The sequence below is a fragment of the Apteryx rowi genome, unplaced genomic scaffold, assembly GCF_003343035.1.
Source record: "Apteryx rowi isolate R43461 unplaced genomic scaffold, aptRow1 scaffold_24, whole genome shotgun sequence".
NCBI classification, from domain to species: Eukaryota; Metazoa; Chordata; class Aves; order Apterygiformes; family Apterygidae; genus Apteryx; species Apteryx rowi.
In genome coordinates this window covers 608,964-626,513 of record NW_020448752.1, presented here as the reverse complement: position 1 = coordinate 626,513, position 17,550 = coordinate 608,964, and the positions used below count along the sequence as shown (strand labels likewise).

The following is a 17,550-nucleotide window of genomic DNA, read 5'->3' as shown; positions in this document are numbered from 1 at the left end:
CCAAAACATTGTCCAGGCTACGTTTAGGATTTATTAATTAGTGTTTTGGGTTTTTTTGAAACGTTCCTGGCATAACCCCTGCTCAAATGGCATTTCACTTCCCAGGCAGAGCAGTCCCGTGGCACGTCTGCGTGGGGTCCGCCGCGGGAGGAGCCCAGCCTGAGGAAGGCAAGGAGCCCAATACCCRATTTGGGTGCAAACCTGGCGGTGGCCGTTGTTCCTCAGCAGGTCGTTTTATTTCTCTGTGCTCCGGGAAGAGGATTTTGACAYGTACACTTTGCAGAGCCGTTTCAGCTGTTCCGACAGCTCGGCCACAAAACGTTGCCTCAAATTGTTTTGTTAAGCCCAGTCATCACCGTGCTTGTTTGCCCCGCAGCTATGAGAACCACGGATCCTCTGGAGAAAATTGGAGTTGTGCATAGACGTACAGAGCTTGGCATTGCTCCCAAATGTACTCTGCTGCTCRCGGAGGCGAGCAGCAAACCTTCCGCGGCCCGGGAAGCTTTCTAGCTATACTGAGGATATCGTTAGTTATTGCACTCGAAAAGCCTCGACATCTGGAAGCTGAAGCCAGGAGGGCTCTGTCGCTTCACACCTTCTCAGGGTCTAGGCACCATCCCGAGAAGGACCTGCTGGCACCTGTGCCTGGTCCAGCTCTCTGGCCAGGCTGGCCTCTGCAGTGGCACCGGATCGGTGCTGGGCTCTGCAGTAGTGCTGGGGTCAGTGCTGGGCTCTGCGGAGGTGCTGGATCGGTGCTGGGTTTTGCAGTGGCGCCAGATCGGTGCTGGGCTCTGCAGCGGTGCTGGGATCAGTGCTGGGCTTTGTGGTGGTGCCAGATTGGCGCTGGGTTTTGCAGTGGTGTCAGATCGGTGCTGGGCTCTGTGGTGGCACCGGATCGGTGCCAGGCTCTGCGATGACACCAGGACCTGTGCTGGGCTCTGTGGTGACACCGGATCGGTGCCCGGCTCTGCGGTGGTGCCAGACTGGTGCCGGGCTCTGCGGTGGCACCGGATTGATGCCAGGCTCTGCAGTGACACCGGCTCAGCGCCGGGCTCTGCAGTGACGCCGGACGGGTGCGTGCTGCGGGAGCCGGTCAGCACGGCTGCGCCGGGCCACGGGCACGAGGCCGAGAGTCGCCAGCGGTGACGTTACCCGACAGCCCAGCGGGTGCCGAACGCTGGGGCGTCCCGCTTGGCGGGCTGGAGAGAGCCGAGCTCCGCCGCCGCGCAGGCACCGTTGTCTCGCTTTCATTTTCAGGCAAAAAACAGTGACTTGTGTCGGGAGCCGATCTGCCTGCGCTTTGCGCTCGCCGCTCGCTCGAGCACGGACGCTGACACCCAGTGGCCATGGAGCTGCCGGCACCGCGCCGGACGAGCGGCACGGGAGCGAGGCCGCTGGCACCGGGATGCAGCCGCAACCGAAGGAGGAAAGAGCTGCTCGCAGCGGAGCCTTGCGGCGTGCCGCGATCGCCCGGGCAGGTTGCAGCGTTCGAGACGCRTCAAAACCTTGTAGTCGGCGGTTAGAAACATGAAAAAACTCGAGGATGGAAAACGAGCCGACGAAAGGGACGTGGGTTTTCGGGTCGTTCTCTCGTCGGCAGCTTGCAAACAGGCCTCGCTGAGAGCACGGGGGCGGCTGTGCGCGTTCGGATGCCGCTAGTGACCTTGGCATTTGCCTTTCCCGTTTTTGTTACCTCCCCAAAGCTGTTAGAATTTGACAGACAAATTGATTTTGCATTCCCCCCCCCAGCATGAACGAAAACATGCTTTCATATGTTTGACGAGTATTGACATTCTCCGGGGAAAATAATCCGCCGGAAGGGTTGCTTCTCGTCCTTCAGCAAATGGCTCTAAGACTTTATCAGTCAGAGGCAGAGAGGCCACAAGCTCGGGGGCGTGCAAAGGCGCTCTCGGTGCGAGCTGGGCAACGGCATGCCTCGCCAGACGTGGGGGATTAAGTGCCGTAAAACCACGGTGGAAGCCAGACAGAAGCTGGAAGCAATAAGAGCAGAGTATGCCAAAGGACTGCTTTTGAAAGAGCTTTACTGAAAATATTAATTACGGACTACAGCAAATGGATTCAACTGCTACGCTGCGAATACTGCGTGAAAGAAATACGTGATTAGTATAATCCTATACATTTGGCGGGGCGGAAAGCCTAATACTGAAATTCTAGCCAGGTTKAGGATGTGGGGAAGGAGAGGTGGCCGCGCGCGAGGACGGGATGCTGCGAGAAAGCAGGCGGAGGTGTCGCTGCTGTGCAGGGAGGACCCTCCGCGCGGGGACGCGTCCGGTGCCGGGAAGCCGCTCCAGGGCAAAGCCTGCCTTTCCTCACCTAGGCGCGCACGTAAAGCCGCAGCGTACAGCTATAAGGAGATGTCCGTAATTTATCACTGCGTTACTAGGCAGGTTTCTAGGCATGCTTCAGCCTGATTTTTATATTTTGCGGTTACTGAAATAGCTCTGATCTTCTCTGGGGCGAGTTGTAGCTCTGGAGGTACAACATCATTCCTTTGCCACCTGTCCGTTCTCTTTAAGTCTTCTTCCCTTCTTATCTCTTTTTGGACCAAATTAGGCTAGAAGTCTTAACCCAGATTATAAAGCAGTCCCTAAAGAGAGCTCCAGCAGGGTCTCAGCATTGCTTCTCGCCTCCGGCATGCTCCCGGGGCGTTTCCTGGGGTTTCTTTAGACCTGGAGCAGGCTTTTTACTCCGTGCTTGCGCTGCGCTTGGCCTAGCAAGAGTTTGGGGCTGTAAGTGGGCTTTTTGCTCTGCTGTTTGACCGGGGGCTTCTCTGCCTGGTTGCTTGGGTTTGTGCACTTGGGCCGTGCGGGTGCAGCGGTTTGCGATCAGAGCACTCGCCCCCGTGGGCAACGCGGGCCCAGATTGCCGCCTCCGCTGGCGTCGCCTCCGCGCGAAACCCCGGCTTCCCCCCATTGAAGTGGCACGGAGATCCCGTCCTTGCGCCAGCAGCGCGGTGGGACCCGGCGGGGCGGGTGGGCAGGCGCTGCCGGTGCTTGCCGGGCCGCTCGGGCACTCCAGACGCCTGTGCGAGCTGCGCCTGGGGTTGCCTTGCCGTCGGGTGGGTGAAACTGCGTCCGATTTACCCGCTGCACCGGGGTGGTCTCTAGTTTATTACCCTGCGTTTCAAACGGGCGAGTTTCACAATGCGACCGTGTATTTTTAGTAGCGATTTAAACTGTTTAACRGGCTGGCAGAATATCAGAGGCATGCTGGGCGCTATTCTCAGCAGCAGGGAAGCTCAACAAGCCTCTTTCCAATGGATTTCTTTAGCGCTTTTGGATTTTAACCATTATTATTAATGCCATAACTACTGCCCACGATGRCAGTCCTGAAAACCTGTAGCCCAAATGCTCCCCAGTTCTGGATGTGCCCAAGTCCCGTAGGTCCTAAAAGCACCAGAAGGACCTCAGCCTTAGCCCAGCCAAGCAGCTCAGCTCTGAACTCAGCTGTGCTCCAAGCCAGCTTTGTTTCAGCTTCCTCCCCTCGCTCCYGGTTCCCTTCGCCCTCTCTGCGAGATCAGGCAGCGCCGTGCCCCGTCCAGCTCCCTTCACTGGTAGCCAGCGTGCTGCATTCATTGAGTTAAAGCACGGCATTTGCAGTGCCCATTGCACACACGCGCCGCTGTTCTCGGCTGTAGACCCCCAGGAAGCAGCAGAGGGTACGGTCAGAGGTTGCGTCTCCTCAAAATAACAACAATCGGGTAATTTCACTTCTGCTCCAGTCCGATTTTCCTGGTGCTTTCTTGCCTTGGTTGCTCCCCAAATAGCATTGGGTTGCTGCCCATTGAGCAGGGGAGCAGCTGATATAGCGACTGAATAATTTTGCAGTTGGATGCATAAGATGCTTGCTGTGTTGTTCTCTGACTGATTGTATTAACAGGGCTCTTTGCATATCTGATTGATTGCTGCAAGCTTTATTTTCTTTCTAAGCTTCCTGGGTTCACTAGAAATTCCCATCTGGGAATAAATGCTCCCGCAAGAAAAWGTGTTCTCTGGCTTGGGCAGAGGAAATGAAAGCACAGTAAACACACGGGTCTGAGTTGGTTCATTTTTTTTTAACAGACAAACCCAGAATTGTGCTTGGTGGATCGTGTCCCATTGGGGGTTCACCCAGCCGTAGTGGTGACTGGGTTTTTTTTGTTTGTTTATCATCGTAGGGAGCGATTCCTTAGAAGCCAGTCAGCAATTTCATTAGCTGAATACATGGCTTTGAGAGACATCTGGGGTACTTCACCAAATTCTGGTACCTGTGCTCGGTTCCCAGAGAAGTTCCCATACTTGCCTTTGCCGCAGTAACCCTTTGCTTCTCCTTTTAACCATCATCTGCCCTTTGCAATAGCTCTGACTATGACCTTTTACAGCAAAACTTTCTCTCGAGGCCTCCCTACTTCAGCTTTGCGAAAGATAAGGCATATCAGGTGATGAAATAAATGCAGTTAGCTCAAGGGCAGCATTTAAATACTATCGGCAGATTGAGTATTCGGGGACTAGGAAGGAAGAAGTGGTGAGAGAAGAGGGGGGTATGGTGGCTACCTGCAGGCATTAGTACGTAGCCTTGTGTGTGAGGTATTGCCCTTCAGTGTGCCTCCCGCTGAAACTCTGAAAAAAACCCACACAGCAGAGTGGTGTCTTTATTCACTGCAGTTCCCACTGCCTCCTTTTTCTCCCTTGTCCCGTTATCAGAAACGGTTTGCTCCAGAATCAGTTGAGAAACTCTTCCGAGGTTTTCTCGGGCCCGTTGAAGACTTGAAATCCAACAACCRACCTTGTAAATGGCAGCAAGAAAGGCCCAAAGGGACTTCCGATAGCTCAGGGCTCCTTGTCTCTCCTTGGGATGATCTTCTAAGAGCAATCCATCAAACACAAGCGGTACAGTCATCGTGTTAGCGGAGTTAGCATCCCACAGACGAGGGCAACGGCTTTCCTGCTGGGGATCTGCAGTGGGCACAGGTTGTTATTCCCAGCACCGAGAGAGTTGGTGGCCCCCCACGGCATCCCCGTGACACCCCACAGCATCCCCATGACAACGCAGGGGGAATTTGCTTTCCATGGGTTTCTTGCTAGCATCTACACTTTGTTCAAATTTCGTGAACAAAAACATTTGAAAGGCAAATAGAAAACAGAAATGAAGAAGTGTGTGTCTGAAACCCCATGTATTCATCTATCAAAAATGCATTAGTTCATCTCTTCTCTATAGAGAAGAGATTATTAGTTCATCTTCTTAGATTATTAGTTCATCTTCTTCTCTATAGAAAGTATTTCTATAGCCAGTTCTCCCTCATCAGTGATACCTTAAAAAGCATGTAACAAAGGCTACCCACATGCTCACCCTGTACAGTCTTACTATACAGTAAGGAAAGGATAATAGTCTCTGTACCGGGAGATCAGTTCTCTCTAAGTGATCCTTCTGACCTGAAGAAAATGTCGTCAGTGCCGGTAACTCGGGTATGGGCAAGTTCATCTACTGCACCAGCTTTCCCCCTGTGCAATGCGACATTGAAAGGAATGCAGACTGATGTAAGCGTGAAGAGAATGAGCCTCAGCCCGGAAGAATGGCGTTGCTCTACCCCAGCCAGAACAAATCTCTGCTGCCTGAGTGGTTTCGGGCAAGCTAGTGGCATTACTTGCGCTGCTCTACGTGTGGGTAACTTTGCTGCGTTTGACAGAAAGAGCCTAGGCTTGTCTCGCCAAGACTCGGGGCTCTGCTGTGATTTTGTAGCTCGTTGCAAGGCATTTCATATCAGAAACCACCACGGTTATTAGGTGGTTTGCTGGATATAAGCTGCTGTTTAGCGCTCAGTCTTAGGGTATCTATTAATGTATTTGGCTCTTGTTACTCGATATGTCGCTTCATGTATAACTGGAGCCTGAGACACCCGTATGGAAGCACATTGGGTGTGCAGGCTGCCTTCGTGCTTACCTTTTCTTGCACTGGCCAATCAACATAAATATGATGAGGCTACATGAAAAACTCAGAATGACTGGAACAAGGATAAATAGCTGCTTGTCCTCTTTTCTGGACACTGTGGAGAGAAATGACAGCGAATAAGGCAATGGCAGCTTGCAGAACGGGTCATGTTACCTCTTCTAAAGCAAACTCTGATGTACGAGCGACCTGCTGCCCTTCGGCAGAGCATTTATCTGCAGCCACCTCTATGCAACCATCCTGTGGTAGGGCCAAGGCACACTGGGACAGCCCCTGCAGAGCCCAGGCTCTGTGAAGTGTCAGTGCTACATAGTGTTTCTTTGGGAGTTAAGGCAGGGCCCGTCTTCTCAGCTTACCCCTATTCCTCCTAAAATCAGCCCTCATTTCAGTGGAGGCAGCTGAATCCTCCTGGAAGCTCTGGGTAGATGGAGAAGAAGCCCTAAGGGCCCTGTTTTTTGCTGGTGAGGAAAGGTTAATAGTTTGGGATTTGTCTGTTAAGTGCCATGGAGATGCAAAGCCGTAAGAACGACCATGCTGGATCAGGCTGAGGGTGTGACTAGACCGGGATCCCATCTCCAGCACTGGACACCAGCAGATGCCCATGGCAGCCATCAGCGCTTTGTCCCAAACTGGCTTTATAAAGCACGTAGAAGAAATGCTGGTTGATTTTTGGTTCCATACCAGAGAAACACTCTTGCGTCCATTCACTCCAAAAGCCCTGGTCGGCACAGAAATTATTTGTTCTGCCCCTGACACGGACACATGAGACGTGGCTTTGATTTGCTCTGGGAATGGTGAAGGCAGTCTCCATTTGTGTTGACACAGACTGAGAAACAAAACAACACAGAGAAGAAAGGTCAAGGAATTACATCCCACAGCCAGTAGCAAGCTGGCATGGTCTGATGTTGCCGAACACGCTACCCAGACTCTACAAGCACTTGGATTATGGTTTGGCAGTTTTAAATGATTTCACAATAGCTTTGGACCAACCAATGCCAGTAAGATGATTGTGGAGATCAACCTACTGAAAATGTATACGTTCTGAGGTCCCCATCATGCATGTTGCCATTTATGCATGTTAATTTATGGAATCCTTCATGAAATTGTCTAAGTACATCCATCTCTAGAATATGACAATTAAAGAAAGAAAAAGTCCATCAGATGTCCCTGTGATTAATTAATTCTTGCCACTTTTGCTATCAAAACTGCAACTGAATGATGCACAAGGAATAAGCACTATGCAGAAATGATGCATTGCGTCCCAAGCTGCCACTTTGGCGAAATTAGAATTACAGTTTCATTGGACCAGCTTGTGCTCCTGTGTTCAGGAAAGCAAAGCAAAACAACCTTCACGTCCTGCGTAAAGCTTCTGACGTAACGGGCTGGAGGCCTACGAAAATTACAGTTCATGGCCTTGCGCCGGGGGCTGTTACCGTTACAGCAAGTGCTGGGGCTGGGAGGTCACGGTGTTAAGCGGGAACACGTGCGAGAGGGCAGCGGGTCAGGGTTTTCCACCGCGTGCCTCCCCTTCCCGGCCACCGGGCAGGACCCCGATAGCCCCTTCTCCTCCCCGAGCGACGGCGCGCTGCGCTTTCGGCAGCAGCAGGGTTTTCCCTACCTCCCAGGCAGCCTTGGCGTCCCCCCGGTCTTCTGCCAGCTGCAGCTCGTACTCCAGGCACTGGGGTGGCGTCTCCCCACCTGGTGGGCTCCACGTCACCCGCAGCTCCTCGGAGCCGGACACGGACACCACCAGCCCTTCTGGGGGCGACGGCTTTGCTAGGGAAAAGAGAAGGTCAAGTGGTGCAATCAAACGGACGCTCGGTTAATCGCCGCCAACCTCCGGCCTTGCCCGCGGGCGGGATTTCGACGGTCGCGATGCCGCGGGAGCGCGGGCTGCCCCCAGGCTGGGAGCCGCGTTGCTTGGTTTGCTTTCGCACATGGATTGCGCCAGCTCCCGCGCTGAAACGCGGCGCAGGGACTTTGATCGCTGGCGTCTGAGCGTTGYACTCGGCGGGTTTCCCGGCCGGCGCGTGCAGCCGTTCAGCGCTCCACGCGCCTCCAGGCTGTCCTCGTCCCCTGCCGCGAGCGCTGGCTGGACACGCTGCATCGCGGCGGAGGCTCTGGCTTATGGCATGTGCCCAAAGCTGCACAAGCGGCACGTGGCAGCACTAATCGAATCCAGAAATCCTGCTGCTTAGGCCAGTGGCTGCACTGGAGGACTAGCTATTTATTCTGTGACATTAATATTCAGGTAGAGGCACCAGCGTAGTAAGTGCCCAGAGCAGTGGGTGAGTATGAGTGGCTCTGCTTGCTCTCCCCGTCTCTGATGCACCCAAGACCCACTCATGCTTTTCAGCCGTGCAGCGCTGGCAGACCCCGTTGCACCTTGCACCCATCTCTCCACCGCTCATGACTTGCTCTAAATAGCAACGCCCAAAGCCCTCCCTGGGGCTGGAGCAGCGGTTTCAATCCAGCGGCATGGACCAAAGCCACCTCTGCCGTGGTAACACCAGGGCAAGGCCTCCGGCACTGTCTGCTGGGGAGAGCTTGGGACAGGGGGCTCATGGACGTGTTCATGTTCATGTTCAGCTCTTCCACCCGCTCAGCCAGGGATGACCCCTATATCTTAATTTCTTGTTACTTTGCTGCAGACCGTTGGCTTCCCAAACCATTTGGCTGCCCGAGCATTGCACTTGCACGTCCCGGGCTGGGCACCGAGCAGCATTGCTCAACTGCAAATGCTGCTGGAGACTAAGGTCCTGCAGGACACATGCCACAGCCCCTTCTCCAGGGACAAATTCATCCGGGCGCCTTACAGCTGCTCCTTTGCAAGTGTGGACAGTAGTTTGCCTCCCCTCGGTGCGGGAGGGTTAGCCTTTGCCGCGCGACAGCCGCCCGGTTCCCCAGAGCCCGGCTGAGCTCTCTGCAGTTATTACCTAGATTTTGGAGGCGAACAGTGACGTACAAAGGTCTCAGCAGCGTGGCCGCCGCCGAACCGTTGACGCAAATGGTCAGGTCCTTATATTCTGCCTGGCTCAGATTTTGCAACATGCAGCCGATGTTTATACCGTGATCCTGAATATAGTCATCGCACTGCTCGGCATGGTCCAGGCCCTCGTACCTAGAGGTGCGTTAGGAAAACAGGGGAGAAAAAAAGAAGAAAGAAGAAAAAAAAAAAAAAGCAAGGGTGGTAAGTATTTGCAATACAGCCTTTTTTTCCTTTTTCTGTTTTTGTTTTTTTTTTTTTGAGGAAACCTCCCCTCCAAAGGGGAAACGCAGCGGTTCACGGCGGGTGACCCACGCCGCCAACGCGAGCGAGCGCGCCCGCAGGGACGAGCTGCGCCGCCGGCAGGTCCTGTGCACGAACGCGGTCCGATAACGCCAACACGGCGGGCGGGAGCGAGGCGCGGGGTGGCGGGTTAGCAGCTGCTGCGCCAGCGCACCCCCTCCCCAAACTCGCTGGTTTGGGGGTTTCTCCATTAATGGTAGGTGCTGATAGTTCATCGCGAGGAGGCAGGCTTTGGCGTGGCCGTGGCCTGCTGCAGGGACAGTCCCGGGGACCCTCCTGGGACCGCCAGCATTGGCTCCGAAAGCACCTTGCCAGGCTAACGGGCCGGATGCCGGGAAGCTGCCGCTGGCCGCGGGCCCGGCGGATGCGGGATGGGAGCAGCCGGGGGTGACGCGGCGTCTCGCGCTCGTGGGCAGCTGCRCTGCAGCACAAGCAAAAGGCTTCTGCAGTCGTCAAAAGCTCCRAGTTCAACCCGCAGCCTCTCCCTGCCCCGTGCCTCATCCCTCCTCTCCGGACAGAGACGCGCCGCGGGATGATGACCACACGCGTTACGCTCAGGCTGCCAGATTTGCTGCTGGCCCAATAMTGGAAATATTAAGTGCTGTTTTGCGTCACCTTTTAAGACTCCCTGGGGGGGTGACCGCYGTCGCGGCAGGGCCGCATCCAGCCTCTGCGCTCGGAGCCTAACGAGCGCCTCCCGGCATGGCACGGTACGTGGGAAAAYGCCGCACGCCGGCAGCTATACAAATGAACTCGCGGGGATCCAAAAGGCGCCGCGGCTGCCTTCCCGCCCACTCCCGACGTACGACAGGACCCAGATCCAAACGCCTGTTTTCATTACAGGCAGTTAAAGGAGGGTGGGTTTTTTTTTCCAGGACTGAATCATGAATTTCCATGGTTTTCTTCAGAGACCTTTGTGGTTATTAACTTGCTTTTAAATCGGCGTAGCTGCTTCGAACAGTATTTCCAAGAACGATATGGAAACAATTTTTAAATAGCAGCTAGGTCTCTGCCTGCAAGTTGCCCGCAGGCAGGAAACCCAAGTCACCCTTGTTATAACATCATAACAAATGAAGCGGTTCCTTTGGCCCAAACCATAAAGGTCTAGCTTTGCTTTTCTTGAAGAAAGAATCACTAAGTTCGGTTAAGCAGCAGTATAACGGAAATAATGGAGAAACACACATTATTACTGCGCTTTGGCAGCACKCGCGTGTCCGTGAGCTGGGCTAAGGCTATGAAAACGTATTTGTAAGGTAAAACGGTTGGTGGCCAAGAAACCCTGCTCTTCATGTAGGGTTCACTGAGCTYGGGAACCGCCTGCCAAATCCTACGCTAGGGAAAGGAGCAGCTCAAATGCTCCGGGTGTCTTCAGCAAAGGCAAAAGCGCAAGGCAAAGCTGGGCGGTCTTCCCGCTCGTTCCAGGTGGGTCCCGTACTAGCGTCGCCAGCCGTAAAAACGGATTTGCCGTGGCGCTTTACTACCTTGAGTGATTCAAGAGAAGCTGCCTGGATGTTTTCCCATTTCGCTAATACATACCAATAATATAGTCCGTAATGCACCCCTCGAGGCGCGAGCAGCCCTGGCTGCCATGTACACTTGAGGTATTCCCAGTCATGATAGATGCAGTGAAAATCCTTAACTTCTGATTCCAGTTTGCCTGTCAAACGGGAAATAATAACCGCTATTTAGGAAGGTACTATTCGGGCTGAGCAAAAAACCCGTCATTTTACATCTCTGAACAATTGAGCGTTGCAGTCAGAAGAGRAAAAAAGAAAAAAGGCCAGTCGCCGTAATAGGATAGCAATAATATAGATAATAAAGTTGTTATTCAGCGGTGGCGCTCCGGCTGGGCAGCCCAGCGGTGCCTGGAGAGGGGCAGGACACGAAGCAAYGAGAAAGCGGCAGGACCCAGCCGCTGCTTCCGCTTCTCCCTCTTGCCAAAGCCGCCCAACGCCYGTGCGAGGGGCTCCTGCAGCGCGCGGAGCTGCACCAGGCGCCAAAGGCCAGTCCTCACCTTGCAGCGGGACCTGGAAGGTGGCGTGGATCCATTCGCTTTGAACCTCCACGTCGTCGGTACACCGGCCTTCGAGCAGCGTCTGTACCTTGGCTTCAGCAGTCCTGCTGAGGTCAAAGCCAACTCTGAATTTTAGTTTCCTAGTAAAAATAACCTGGTTGAAAGACAGACTTTATAAGCACCTCTTTTGCCGCTAAGTGGGCTGCACAATTCGCTATCAGYGCTCCCGCTCCAGCTGCTATTAGGCTCAGCTTTGTGCTTTAATGTAGCGTTTCTTTGCATGTCTATCCTGCTTCTCCTGCTCTGGGCTTTTCCAGCACTCCTGTTCCTCACTTGGCCGCTCATCACGCGGCAGATGAGTGATGAGCACTGAAATGGCTCCGGTAAGCCATGTCACGTCATCTGCAACCATCTGGGGCAAAGAGTGCTGAAATAGCTAGTTGTGTGTTGCGAAGCTTTCTCCCAAACCGGTGCTGCCCGACCTCGCTGGCTTCGAGTCCCACCACCCGCCAGGACACGAGCAACGACAGGGAGGAGCAGGCTGTGGCTCAAGGGACACCCCTGCCAGCCGGGAGTGCCCCGGAGGGTCTGCGGAGGATGCCAACGTGAGTGTCAAGGTGACGCTCGTCAGCGCGCTGAGGTCAGCAGCAGCAGAAGGAAGGATGAGGTGTCGTGCAAAACAACCGGCCTTGCAGGGATGGTTCACATGGGAAAGAGCAACCGCACCCTGCCGGGCCTGACCGCCGTCCCAGCGAGGAGCAGCAGCCAGCACGTACAGCCCTTCGTGGCGTAACCTTTTGAGCACTCTGAGATATATATAATTTATCTTTTTCCCCTCAGATTTGGAAGCCTCCCTGCCCCTTTAGAAAAAAGAAAAAGGAGTTGGCAAGCGTTACAGCAAACCGAGAGGCAGCAGGGTCTCATTAACCCGGAGGGCACAGCAGCAACGTGTTGTAAAATTAATGTGCTTGCTGCAACCCGAGCTGCAGTGGCGTAGCCCGCGGTGGCATGGTTTGTCACCCGTCCCAGCTTTTAAGAGCCCGACCGGGCCATGTGTTTCTGATAGGCAGCCCTGGCTCTTGCTTCCCCATGGCTTGCTTTTTTTTTTTTTTAAATCAACTCTTCTTTGTAACCTCATCTGGGGTCAAATTTTTGGCAAGGTACAAGAGATGATTTTGTTCTACTTTTCGGGTCTGCCTTGCATGAGACACTTTTATTACTTGTGCTTCAGGGAATTCTGCCTTTTTTTTTTTTTCTGCCTTTTTTGCTTGGTGCTTTTTAAATGTTGGTTCAAATCACCGTAGAAGAATTGGCACAGCCGCACGCTGCTGCATGGCCRGCAGGGTGACTGGTGTCACGCATGATGACAGCATCCAGAAACCAGCCCCGGCGGGCGGTTGGGGGCCCCCAGCACCGCTAACCTGGTTCCTCGCTTCCCTGCCCCGTTTTGGGGCAAGCTTTGCAAGGCTTCTCCTCTCCCCGCTCCGTCCCCTTCCCAACCCCACAGCAGCTTCCAGCTTCTGTGGGCTCCCACAAACATTGCAACACCCCCTCCTGCATTGCACACGTCTGCTATTGCTCTGCTACTCAGCAAGGGGCTGAGACTGGCAATTTAATCGCAGAGATGAGCTAGAGTCAAACATGTCTAAAAGACAAAAGTAAACGGGAATTAAAAACACTCTCCTGGATAAAGGGAATGCTAGATCGTTAGGATAATTAATGAAAATCAGCCTTATACAACACTTTGCATCCCAAAGGATCTGTTGGCATGGTGCGAGTTCCCGTTCAAGCCCTATAAAGCCTTTCTAAAAAGTATAGCGCTTTTACGATGAGGAATGCTGCTGGATACGGTTGGATTCCTTTTGGCAGCAAGCAGCGCACACTCTCTAGGGGCAATAGCCCCTTATTCCCACTCTGACTGCTGCGAAGGTTCAAAACACGTTCTCATCTGGCAAAAGATTCAAACCACTGGCCCTAGAGACTGGGGTCTGGCTTTTTCACAGGAAACCATCGTATCGCAAGCTTAAACCTATGCAGGAACTAAAGGCAGAAGAACAGCAACATRCTGAACAGGATTTCACCGCACTTTGTCTTACCTTCCAGTCTCTGTCGCCCGCATTGCGGTATTCAAACTTGTATTTTACCGTGCATTCGTTGAAGGTTTGCACGTTGAGCGGGGGCTTCCACTCTACGTCGAGCGAACCCAAAAGCCCAGGATCAGTAATCTGCAGATCTTGTGGGGGAGCAACTAAGGCGAAAAGGAAGCAGGGGGGTAAAAACGGATGTTGATGTAAAGAAAGCAAACAAAAAAAAGTCATGAAATTTCATGACGTGACAAATGCAGCTGCTGGGGCGGAGGGATTGAGGTCCAGCGCTGAACATTTAATAGCCTCTATCAGCAAATACGCACAAGCTCTGCTCCCGCCTGCCTGTGCAAGCCCAGGTTTTGCTGGTGCTCAGAGAAAACCCTCCAATGCAGGCAGAGCGGCAGCGGGAGTGCCATGACATCTTTGACGCTCCCCTTCAAGTTGTGTTGTGCAAAACTACTGTCCTGCAATGACCCTTCACGTCCTGTGTTTCCTCAGTTTTGTCTCCAAACATTTACCAGCAACCGTGATGACAAATATCACCGCAAACTTTGCCGTCAGCGCTTGCGACAAGCCTGGATGACAGATTGCATCACATTGCCGGGGGAATATATATTCCCTAACCATAACAGACACCCATCTTGCTTTGAATATTCTTTTCAAGTACATTAGAGATTAATGAGAAAGAAAAAAAAATTACAGAAGCAGAGAAGCAAAAAGTTAGAACAAAATCATTCTTATTTTGGGCACCTTCTATCAGCTATAAAAAACGCGCCTTTACAGACAATCTGGCTTTTATTAAAATATTGTAAGTTACTGCCATATGTTAATAAAATAGAGTATCTTTTGGATGATTTTTATACTAAGAMGACATACTTCCTAAAATCTCCACTCTTTATTGAGAATTCCATTCACATGACATAAAGCTGTTGAAGCTATTCAGTTTTATTAGCTCAAACTAAGCCAATTTTTTTTTTATATAACATCTAAGGTCATTTTTCTCCACATACACTATCTAGAGGCAAAGTTATCCATCTGGGTTTCTACATATTCTGTACATGATGCACTTTTCTTGTGGTGGTCCGGAGCCCTTCTCCTGGCAGTGTCCGGCCGGCGTTGTCACCCGTCCCCAGTGGGAGCCTGGCCTCCAGGACACAACCTTTCCTGACTCCCTTTTTGTATCTTAGTCAAGATCTACACTGTTTGTCCTTCCTTTTTTCTTCTGTAAAGCCCTTACAAAAGCAGACCCTGAGAATACCTTTCAGTGGAAGACAACTCTATAAATCAAACTTTAATGGGTTCCTCGGAGACTTTGTGGAAAACCGCTGAAAGATTTATTTTTCCAAACTAAACCCTCCCAAATGAAACGCACTGTAGGCAGCAGTCCTAAGATCCTGCATTTCCGAGAATAGAAAGCTCCACGGATGATCTGTTGTTGTGTTAGATAGCAAAGTTGGGTATCATGGGAGTGTGTTTAGGGCGGTGCTTGGGCTAGGAGCAGTAGACTATAGTAGTTTGGGGCAAAAATGAGCTTTTCAGTATTTTCTGCGTTACAAGTAGAACAGTTTCCCTCCCACCAGCTATTAGTCCTGCAACTGCAGCCTGGGTTGGGAGCGTGGCGGTGGGCTTGGTGCAGCTCCAGGGATGAAGGTGATGGCCCTGCGCGTGCAGTAGCTGGTGTTCGAGGACGTCTGGCGCAGTCCCGTGCTCTCGCAGGAGGAAGGGGCAGGACTCGCCCTGCTGCGAGAGCAGAGGAGGTGGGAGTGGGGGCAAGGGCAAAGCACGCTCAGCTCTGGGTCTTGGAGAGCCTCTAAGGTGAAGCAAGGACATCTCACCCACCTCCTGGTCTTTTGCAAACAYGCAAAGACTCCAGAAACTGAGGGAGCAGCGCGAGTGGGATGTAGCTTGAGGAGCCGCAGCTGCTAGAAAGCAAACGAGCAACCGTTCAGAAAGGCTATTTCCACCCACGCCAGCAAGGGAGGAGGAAGGCCAAGGGGTGTTCCTCGCACACCAGCGAGCCTSCACCGAGAGCCCTGCTGGCACGAGCGCACGGGAGGGCAGCCAAAGCGTGAAGCACGCGCACAGCTGCTGGTGTGGATTTGCTGGCACCGCAGTCGGCTAGACTGTCCCGGAGGTCAGAAATGTCCTCCTGGGTGGATAAATGTTGAGCCTCAGAGCTGCACAAAGAAGCATAAATTTACTAGACTCCGTTCAGGAGTCTGGTATGGGGTTTTCAAGACTCAAGTAGACCAAACTAAAGTTTTGCTCTCGTCCGCAACGATGACATTCTGAAATCTGGGTCCGCCCAGAGCTTGAACGATCAGGAACGCTTTTTCAAAACAATCACGACTATAAACAGTAATTCTTGCAAAATAAATTTTGACTGAAGTTCAGCGGGGATGGAAACGCTTCCTTTTGGAATATCGCTTGCATTCTGGAATTTAATTTTCTTTTAAATGTCAAGTACTGCCTCTCACATGATTTCTCATTTCTAAGTTATTTCACGACATGACAGTATCGCTCAGATCCATTGCACCGACCCCAGCATCAAACATACTCTACTTTATTATCCAGTCTTGAAGGAAAGCTGCTTCTGAATATTTCCTGAAAAAAAATACCTTCTTCTCTACCTTATTTGCAYTGCAGTGAGGCACATCAGGGTGTGCTCCATGGGCGGCCCTATCTCCAAAGGGAACGCGTCAGGTCATGCTCTAGGTGCAGATAGTTGCTGCATAGGCCACTCAACAGGTTTTATTTAACAGTTTTCGTTGGGACRCTTTCAGCTTTGGCTACAGCATCCATGAAGGTGCCGGCAGAGACCGCCAGTCACCGAGTCCAGCCTCCGGYGAACAGGGTGAACCTGCGGTGCCATTTCCAGGGACAGCAGCTCGCCGAGCAAAAATTGTTGCAAGAAGAAAGTGTTATTCTCCGTTTATGGATAAGCCTGGTGCCTAGCACATCCCGCACAGCCGGGACCGTACCCAGGAACGTTTATGTACCTAAGTGGTATGTAGCCACGACGCCTCTATAGCAAACAATACATTCACCGCGCGGAAAAGGCAGTTCCTGCTCCCTTGCACGCTGTTGCAAAACTTCCACTCAGCACACRCTCTGTTTATGCAATTAATTACATGCCTATAAATCAGCCACTTGCTGCAGCATGAAAAGTTTCAGTTTAAGGCCTACCTTCCTCAAGAGCCCGAGCTAATCTGAAGCGCGCGGTAGGCAGCAACACGCAATGGCCACTGCTTTACCTGACGTGTGGTAGGAGGAAGACGCCAAGCAGCCCCACACCAGGATAACGGCGAAAACGCAAATCCGCTGGTGAGCCATTTGGAGGTAGGACTTCAAAGATTCACCGTGGAAGGCGTTAGAAAAGCATCCGTTCAACCTGCACACGAGGAGGCTAGAAAAACAAACCGGAATTGAAAGGCTTTAGCACACRAATGGGGCCCTGGAGTTCCCTCCGCAGGGTGAGCACAAACAACCACCTCATTTGATTTTCTTCATTTACCACAACTGATTAATCATCTCCCAGAGAAGGGGTGGGTTTTTTGTAACTTTTGGAGATGGCAACGCATGGATGACTTTGGCTTCGTTTACAGTTGTTTCTGGCTAGCTAAGCACATTCTCCAGTGGAAAGTCAGGCTGTACTTAAGTTACGGAGCAGCCTGCAGTGAGCCTTCTCCGGAAAGACTATGTGGTTGGATGACCCTCCGTCTGTCAGCAGAGCCCATGATAGGAAGTGCCTGTGACCAATGACATTTTCACCAGAAAATATCGAAAGAGAATGCCTAGTCCTTTCCTTATCCAATAAATAGACACATTTTATTCAGCTCTCACCAGCTCTTTGGACTTTGGGTAACTTCCCTATTTCAGGCTTTGGTGACTGCAAAGAGAAAGATACGGAGGAGAGAGGCTTGGCTTTTATTGCATCCTCCAGCAAAAAATGAAATATTAGGAATTGTATATGTGGGATGTCTTCTTAGTTTTCATAATACTCTTAGAAGGGGAAAAATTTCTCTTCCTGAGCGGGTCAGCTGGAGGGAAGATGGGGCAGAGAGGAGCAGAGCTTCCAGGCACCCCAGGACTGCGCTTTCGTTCTGATTTCCCGCTGAAGGTGGCTAGGGATCGCTGCCACCAGCAATGCCAGCAACACCAGCCTCGCCTGCTTCCCAGTGCCAGAAAAAACACTCGCATCACAGGGGAAAGGA

General features: G+C 52.3%; 1 protein-coding gene across 1 annotated transcript; it reads right to left on the bottom strand.

Annotated features, from left to right (window-relative positions):
* Positions 1 to 4,905: 4,905 nt before the first annotated feature.
* Positions 4,906 to 16,669, bottom strand: IL13RA2 (interleukin 13 receptor subunit alpha 2). Its single transcript, XM_026066357.1, has 9 exons — positions 16,591 to 16,669; positions 13,346 to 13,497; positions 11,250 to 11,403; positions 10,772 to 10,892; positions 8,883 to 9,067; positions 7,565 to 7,722; positions 6,628 to 6,772; positions 5,941 to 6,043; positions 4,906 to 4,955 (listed from the first exon to the last, which is right to left on the bottom strand). The coding sequence occupies exons 1-9, from the start codon at positions 16,667 to 16,669 to the stop codon at positions 4,913 to 4,915; spliced, it is 1,140 nt and encodes a 379-aa protein (XP_025922142.1). The 3' UTR covers positions 4,906 to 4,912.
* Positions 16,670 to 17,550: the final 881 nt, after the last annotated feature.

Bases quoted from the DNA above. Each gene is read 5' to 3' on its own strand.
- IL13RA2 (XM_026066357.1), bottom strand. From the start codon at position 16,669: ATGGCTCACCAGCGGATTTGCGTTTTCGCCGTTATCCTGGTGTGGGGC. The intron at 9,068-10,771 runs GTATGTATTAGC...ACGCACCTCTAG, and splicing joins CATTACGGACTATATTATTG to GTACGAGGGCCTGGACCATG. The intron at 7,723-8,882 runs GTAATAACTGCA...TCTTTTCCCTAG, and splicing joins TGTTCGCCTCCAAAATCTAG to CAAAGCCGTCGCCCCCAGAA.